General features: G+C 25.4%; 1 protein-coding gene across 1 annotated transcript; it reads left to right on the top strand.

Moving 5' to 3' along the window:
• Positions 1-3,005: 3,005 nt before the first annotated feature.
• On the top strand, positions 3,006-6,919 carry LOC145844350 (uncharacterized). Its single transcript, XM_082951745.1, has 4 exons — positions 3,006-3,257; positions 5,144-5,294; positions 5,901-5,998; positions 6,665-6,919. The coding sequence occupies exons 1-4, from the start codon at positions 3,006-3,008 to the stop codon at positions 6,917-6,919; spliced, it is 756 nt and encodes a 251-aa protein (XP_082807871.1).
• The last annotated feature ends 1,846 nt before the right edge of the window (positions 6,920-8,765 follow it).

The following is an 8,765-nucleotide window of genomic DNA, read 5'->3' as shown; positions in this document are numbered from 1 at the left end:
GAAAATTGTTTAGTATAAAATATTTGAACTAAAAAAAAGTTTTGTAAAATAGGATTAATCAACTTTGATTAATCAACTTTGGAAAAAACTTGTTTAAGTTTTGTTTTATTAATAAATACTAAACTAAAACGTAATTGATTACACTCGTAAACTATATTCATGATCAAAAGTTGCATAACTATTTCAAATTAAGGTCACTTTGAAAGATGACACTAATAAAACAGAAATCGCAACTATTTGTTTTAAAATTATCTTTTAAACAATTTTCGTCAAAATAATTAAAACTGTTTGAAATATATTATTTGTTGTAAATTCAAATCTGAAAAACGTGGTGTTAACGTGAACTAACTTTTCGGCTGACCAAATTTGTATAAAACTGTTAAGGGTTTTTGTTTCTTTTTCATTTAAATATGATACTAAACTACACACGGTCAGTCAAACGGTAATTAGCTCGTAAATTATTTTCGAAATCAAAGTTTACATAAACATTTCAAATTAGGGTTACTTTGAGCGGCGACACAAAGTAAACTCAAATCAAACATATTTGTTTTATCGTTGCTAAACAAATGTCATCAAATCAAATAGATATTGCTGGTGCAACTTGAAATATGTCATCTGTAATATGTGTGTTATGTGCTGCTCGTGCATGCTTCACTAGCAGCTCGGAACTTCCATTTCGTAATTTCTATATGTTGGTAGTAGCTGTCGGTAGTGTGGAAAACAATACCGGCAGTCACCAGATGAAAGGGAAATATTTGTGTTGAAAACAACCTGTTGTTTTCAGGATTAACACAAATGACTTCAGGAAGCTTTCACGATCTGTTTTGTTTTTGTGCAAGTTTTGCATATATAGAGCAGATTTTCATTAAAAAAGTTTAGAAAAAACTTACAAGCCTTAGTGTGAACTGGTGGAAATTTTTTATGTTAGTTCAAAAAATAATTTAAGTTTAAATTCTGTTTATTTAAGTAAATAAACTTGAGTTTACGTGACACGTAATTTAGCAAAACGTTGAACTTTATAACAGCTTGTAGTTCAATGTCAGTTTTGTTTGTTGACAATTTTGTTTTATAAATGTGCAGCAAGTGTTTAGCAGAAATTAAAAGACAAAGTTGTTTGAACTTGCTTAAAATATTGACAGAGCTAATTGAATTCAAAAAAGAGTTAGTTAAGAGCTCTTTAAAGTTTTGATTACTATTACTTACGTTATTTTAGCAAATGTGGTTAAAAGCTTTTACATAACTTTTTTGTTATAACTACATCTGTATAGTTGTTTTTCATATTGCTTTAAAATAGTTGTTTAGTTTTTTGGCAGTAATTATTAATAAAGAAACTATTACTTTTGTTTTAAGAGCTTGTTAAATACTTTAAAACTTTGTTATTTCAAAATGATTATCTTACTTAATAATTTGCACAATAACAAAAATAAGTTGATAATTTATTTTATTAAGATAACGAAAAGACAAAAAACCGTAGGTTTCAAAAACGAATGGAATAACAATTTACTAATTAAATTTAACATAGTTATGTAAAAGTATATACCGACTTAAAGCAAAAGTTCTTTTTAGTTAAACTAAACTGATCTTATAAGAAAATAATTTGAATAAAAAAACGTTGTATGAAAATAGTTAAAAAGAAATTATGTATCAGTAAAAATAAATTCGATTTAAATTATGTGTTCTACTTACTTGTTCATTCTAAGTGATATTTAATAATCTACTACTAAGCTATCTTGTTAATAATGGTTGTCAACATTATTTTAATTGTGATACAATTGTTATTTTTTTCCTTTTGACCCTTTATTTTATAAAATTTATACACTTATATTCTTAAGATTCCTACACTAATGTATAATAAACAAAGAAAATTAAATTTACAAAGTGCATTACTTAATAGTTTAATATTTTTTTTTAAATAACCAAACATACGTTTCATTTTATTAAACTCTTAAACAGTAGACTAAAGTAAACAATAAACAAATGACTATTTTCGAAGTTAATTTTACTTTAATTTACTTTTTTTAAACGTTATTAAGAATAATTTTGTACATACAGCTAATTTTCATTATAAAGGCAAAAAATTTGACAGCTTTTAATAAACTTAAAGTACATAAAAACTTATATAGTAGTTGACCAAATACAATACTCATCTATAAAAGTAATTATACATTTTTTTTTACAGACATTAATCAATGTCTTTTTAACTAAACTGGTACACTTTATTAATTGTTGATTCAAATAGTTGAGAAACTTTAAAAAAATCTAGAGTTTAAAACTTACTCTAACTTTTGTAATGAAAATTTTACTACTTTGATAAAGCTATGACTAAAAAGCTGTGTCATTATTGAACTAGTTTTTAAATAAAATATATCTTTATTTTGGTTTTTGTTTTTACTTTATTTTTTAACTATTTTCTGTTATCAGTACAAGTGTGTTCTTTACTTTGTTTTCGAAACCTAAACTTTCGTAAAATTAAGTGTATTTAATAAATAAGTTTGCATTAAACAGCTTCCTAAACACTACTATCACAAAGACAAAATCTGTTATACGTTCTAAAAAACATTTAAAATCGAAAGTTACTTATTTTTTCACTATTTAGCTAATTAAAATTAACACAGAAAAAAAATAATAATTTACAAAGTTTACAAAAGTAATTACAACACTTATAGTCACTTCAAATGTTTGTAAAATTATTACAGATAGAAGTTTAAAAAACCTAATGCTAAGTGAATAATTGATAAAATTAACATTATATACTTAGTGTTTAGTCATTTAGCCAAGTCCAGGAAAATATATATTAAAGGAAAACATAAAACCTTAATAAAATTATGTTTTGAAAATAAATGCAGTTCTATTCAGACTAAAATTTTTTTTCTAGAACAGGTTCAGACTAATAAAAGTATTAGAAAATAAAAACGTTTTTATAGGCATTCATAATTGTCTATTTTTAGCTTTAGTCACAAAAAGTAACTTATTTACATTTTAGATCACTTTACTAACATACAAACATGAAAGTAGTATTGGCGAGTTTCTCAAAATGCGGAACAAAAACTCTTGGTTCATGCTTCGAAGAACTCGGAATGAAGAACCACGATTTCCCAGAACATTTCGAATACAACTACGATGCGTGGATGAAAATATTTCAGCACGGTGGCAGCAGAGAGGATTTTGTGAAGATGTACAAAGATGTTGATACTGTGACAGATATGCCTGCTTGTTATTTTTGGGAAGAAATAATTGACGCTTTTCCAGATTGTAAGGTTTATTTTTGTCAAAGTTATAATAATTAAGTTTTATCTTTTTTTTAACTAATTTTGTTACTAGTTTGTTTGATTGAACTATTTACTTTACAAATGCTTGCTTTTGATGGAAGAAAATAATTGATGCGACTTCTAATGCTAAAGGTGAAATATTTTTTATTTACTATCCTTCTAAAAATCTATACTCTTAAATACTTTATATTAAACTTTAATTTTATATAAATTTAAAATTACTTTATTTTCTGGTTCTGATGTTGCTTAAAACTAAAGGTGATGTTTACTCTTCGTAAAAAATTGAAACACTGTTTTTTAAATTTTAATCCAAACTAAGTTCGTAATTTTCCTAAAAATAAACAAAATAAGTGTTCATGGCGTTAGTAAACATTTAGCTCTTACTGTTAATATCTATAGCTTATAAGTGTTTTAAATAGTATTGTTTATTGACAACTTAAAATACTTTTTTTTCTCTTAATGTATTTATAAACATTGTATTTTTTAGTACAAGATATAAACACTTAAGTGGTTGACTAAAATTTTCTTTACTTTTTTAACGAATAGCTTACATACATTTACGTTGTTTCTTTAACTTTTATTCACAAGATAAAATGTTTTTTATGCTCTAAAAAACCTACGGTTTGGACTATTAGTAAAATTACTTTATGATTTGTGGTTTTCAATCGAAATTTAGAGCTTTTTTATAAGCTAATAGATTTACGCTTATTTACTTAACGTGTAGTTGTAAACGTAATGTTTTCTATTACTTTTAATCGATGGTTATATAACTTCTGAAAAACTGTGCATCTTAAACTAATAAAAACTTTAATAAAAAGTAAAATTGTTATAGTTTTATTAGTATTTTTTAGTAAACAATATATTAGAGCCTAAATTATTTAAAACACCTTTTATAAGTACAAAACTATTTTAATGTATAAAATAACTATTGCGTCTATAATAATAAAACCTATTTTAAAGAAGGAAGTTTGTTTTTTTAACATTAATTGGAGCATTAGTTGAATTACAATTTTAATTTATAAAATAATTATTGCGTCTATAATAATAAAACCTATTTTAAAGAAGGAAGTTTGTTTTTTTAACATTAATTGGAGCAATAGCTCTCAATTACTTATTAAAGGCTAGAAAAATATATATTTAAAATAGATACAAGCAATTTTTCTACTTGTAAGAAAAGCACTAAGTTTATTAATAAAATTTATTATCGGCAGGCTCTACTTTAATTTAACATAAGCAGATGTAGTTTAAAAGTTATTAATTTTAATCTGGACAAAACTTTAAATTGTATTTATAAACCGAAAGTTTTTTTTGTACACAAGACCATTTGAACAAACTATTTTTATGACGTTCAATAAAGAATAAACAACTAATAACGAAATAGTTACACAGTTGTATTTAAAAAGATAAAATGCAATAAAATAACCAATAAAGTTGTACTATCCTAAAGAAGCAGTACGTTAACCAACTTATAAAAACTGAAAATTAACTATGAAAATTTTGTTAAAAGTTATCAAAATAACGCTGAAACAGAAAAAATTTCTATAGTTCTAGTCCTCAAAAACTCGGTACATAATTTAAATAACATCATTTCTAAATAAATAAATAAAATTATTAAATTATAAAAATAGAATAAAAAAACACTATAAGTTTACTTTAAATTGTATAAAGTTTCATTTAAAAGTTTTCAAAATAACGCTGAATTAAAGGAAAAAATCTAACATTGACAATAAATATTTACAATTCCAGACACAAAAATGCTCAAAAATTGATACATAATTTAAAAAACAACTTTTCTAAATAACTTTCAGTATTGAAGTAAAACATAAAATAAACGAATTACAAATCTACTTTTTACCTAGTAAATTTTCTCACAGGTCGTACTCACACGGAAATCATCTGACGAGGTCTGGTACAAAAGTTTCAAGAAGCAGGTGAGAGAGGCTGACGGGGACAATTTCAGCAAACTGAAGATGATTATTACGTCACCAACTATTTGGAAAATGAGAAAATTTTATGATAAAATGTGTAAGTTTTGTTTCACTTATTTAAAACTAAAAATGATAACTATTTCACAAAGTATTAAAAAGATTTTTTTTTGTTATTTTTATTATTTTTTAACTGCAGAATTTCAGAAAGGAGTTTTTATCTAAAAGCTAGTAAAGTTATAAAAGTTAAAGTTTTTAATTTTAAATGTTTAAACTGACTGTTAAAAAAGAAAAATAAATATTAATAGCAAGTTTTGAAAATAACAAATAAATTTCACGCGTCATATATTAAACTTTTTACAAAAACTTTTGTCGGGACTCTTAGCTTTTTTCGAATAACTAGCATGAAACTTTAGCTTCTGAAACTTGCTCTTTTTTTATTATCGTATAAGTTTCAAAATTAAGCACGGCTTTATTTTGAAATTAACTCATAAAATTTAGTTACTTTATAGTTTTTATAAACCAGTTTGTAGTACCAAAATTTACACTCCAAAAAAATGTTTTCTTAAGCGTTGTAGAAACTTGACTTTTAGTGCTGTAATCCGATAACTAAAAATTGCATTTTACGTTCTTTTGAATACATATTTTGTTATACGAAGTATAATGTATTATTCAAACACACTTGAAAACAAAATGTTTTATTCAGGTCAATGCATGTACAAACACACTCACCAAAGTTCGAATGAATTAAATGAAGATTTATGCAGGGAAGCATACAGAAAACACAATGCAAACGTGCTTGAAGTTAGTTATTGTGTTAATTGGTCATCATGTTTAACTATTTATGTTCAGAAGTATGAATTCAAAACCGTAGTTTAGAATACTTACAGTTTCGTTTTAAAAAATTAAATTGCAAATTACTTAGAAAAGATTTAAACAAATGTTAATAAATACCTTAGTAAAGAATAGCCATAAATTCATTAAAAAATGTCATTATATTAAAGACCGTCTATTTCACATAAACAAAAACCTAAATAGCATCATTTAAATTAGTTTCACTTAAAACTGTCACAATGTTGAGTTTAGTTTTATATATACAGCTATTTAACACTGAAATTTAAACTATTCATACGATTTTATTTATAAAATTTTTTGTAAAAAGTCAACAAATGTGCTTGCTCTATACTTCGTTTTAAATTAAAGTTTGCTCAGAACAAGAACGAACTTAAAGAAGTTTAAAAACCTGATTACTTACTGAAAAGCTGTTGTACAGGAATTTTCTTGTTTACTACAAAACAAATACAAATTGTTCCAGTAAACTGACTTAAATTTAACTTAAGCATAAGTTTAAGTTTAAATTATAAAGCAAACTGATCAATATTTTTTATTGTTTGAACAGTGTTTCTACTGGTAGTTAATTTTAAATTAATAATTTTTGTTTAATTTTTTTAAATGGAAAAACCTTTACAGAACTGCCCGAAAGAGCGACTCCTAGTGTACGACCTGAAAGAAGGATGGGGCCCGTTGTGCGAGTTTCTGCAAGTGCCGGTCCCCGACAAGCCCTTCCCGCACAGGAACAAGGGAGGGGTGATCATCAAGGAACTGCTTGACAACCACCCCGTGTTCATAAGGATGAAGCGGGAAGCGTTCTGCGTCATCAGCCTCTTCGCCGCCTTCCTGTCCTTCCTGTTCTATTATATTTTCAGCGCTTTTTTCATTATATAAGTACAACAACTACTTTATTTGTTAGTTGTAAGAAAAAGAGCTATCTCGTCTGTTTTGCTTTGCTGCCAGTGAAAAAGGGACTGAAAAAGAAGCGTTTTTTTTTAGGACAATGTTTTTATATTTAACTTGAAACTTGTTAAATTAAGAGTTCAGGTTTTCAGTGTTTGGTATAACTATTTGTTCAGTGCGTTATTTAGACACTTTGTTGATATATTTTCATTTTCATTTTAAAGTTTAGCGTATTTAAAACAGAGAAAAAGCTCTTTTATATTAAAGTAATTTATCTCAGATTATTTTTTTTCAAATGAATAATCATTTTTTGGCAAATTTTCTTAAAACTTGAAAAACAAGTGCTATCATTTATTTAAGAAAATTTTATTTAATCTACAATTTCTTTGACAATGGAAATTCAACCTTTCGCGGTTTTGTTTAAGTTACATTTTTAAAATTAATTTCAATTATCTAACATCATTGTAACTTCTTAAACTAAAATATTTAACAAATTAATCATTAAACCAATTTCTTTGACTTTGGTTTTTCAGAAACTAATAAGATAGTTCTTTTCTTAAAAAAGAACATATTCATATATGTTGCAATAACAACAATATCAATAAGATTGTTTTTATGTGCAAACTATAATACCTTTTCTGTACAATTAATATTTTATTGCATAATACTATTCACTATTTGGGGTTTAATTTTAAAGAATTGTCTATTTTAATCGAGTATCAATTTATAACTTGGAATTTTTTTTAATAAGTATAACATTGCTTAAATCTTTACAAAAAAAAATTTTGTGAATTATTGAGAATATTAATTAGAAACAATTTACTAAAATTTAAATCTCTGCGGTTATTATTTTCGTTAATTTTTTCTTTTTTTATAAAACAAATTTGCCGTATGAGCTTACCATGTTTGTTCTACATTTTTGTTTGACTCATCTTGTTTTTGAAACATGGAAAAATATTCATACTTTAATTTTTAAATTTCATTATTTAAACCAGGGTTTCCCAAACTCATTTACTAAATCGCCCCCTTTTCAGAAATTTGAAAAATAATCGCCCCCCCCCCCCCCCCCCCCGATTTTAAAATTTAGTTTTTCTCTTGAGTACAAACTTTTGAGCCAAAAAAAATGTGTTCGAAATGTAATTTAGTCTGGTATTTCTTATACACGCACTTTTGGGCTGTGTTCAAAGTAGTTTACAGGGCTTGAGAAAATAAGGTACTGTGGTTTTCTTATAAGCCCAGTAAAGTGTATTAAAATACCTAAATATTAAAAAGCCTTGTGTAATCAGTAATCAATCCTGTTTAAATATGAATTGTTTTGAAACTAATGAAACTTTTAGGGTAGTGGTGGACAACTTTTGTAGTCAGCAAATCATATTTACTAAAAAATCTTTTCTTGTTTCAAATCGTTAAAAAAATGTAATTGAGGGCTGCATAATTTAAAAAAATAACATATAAAAAAATAAAAAACTCGAGCATAATTGTAATAAAATGATTTACTATTATTGAGATCTAGGAAATACTAAAGTAACTGAAAACCAAATTGAAATTGTATTTCAAAATCATAAGCATCAAAAAACTAAATTTTGTTTATTTTGCACAAGTAGTTTCAATTTACTTGGCGGGTCGAAATTTGATTTGATCTGGACCGTAAGTTACCAATCTGAAATATTAACTGAAACCTGACATTATAACTATCTCTCATTTAACGAATTTCGGACATTTAGAGTGAATACTAAGTAACTTATTTAAGCCGCACAAAATACTTAAATTATTTTATTAATAGGCATATTCTAAAATTAAATACCAGATATTAAAAAACTATAAAAGAATGAAAAGA

The sequence above is a fragment of the Thalia democratica genome, chromosome 9 (genome assembly GCF_965202585.1).
Source record: "Thalia democratica chromosome 9, ktThaDemo2.hap1.1, whole genome shotgun sequence".
NCBI classification, from domain to species: domain Eukaryota; kingdom Metazoa; phylum Chordata; class Thaliacea; order Salpida; family Salpidae; genus Thalia; species Thalia democratica.
Note: the sequence above shows the minus strand (reverse complement) of the source record. Positions and strands in the feature narration are given on the sequence as shown.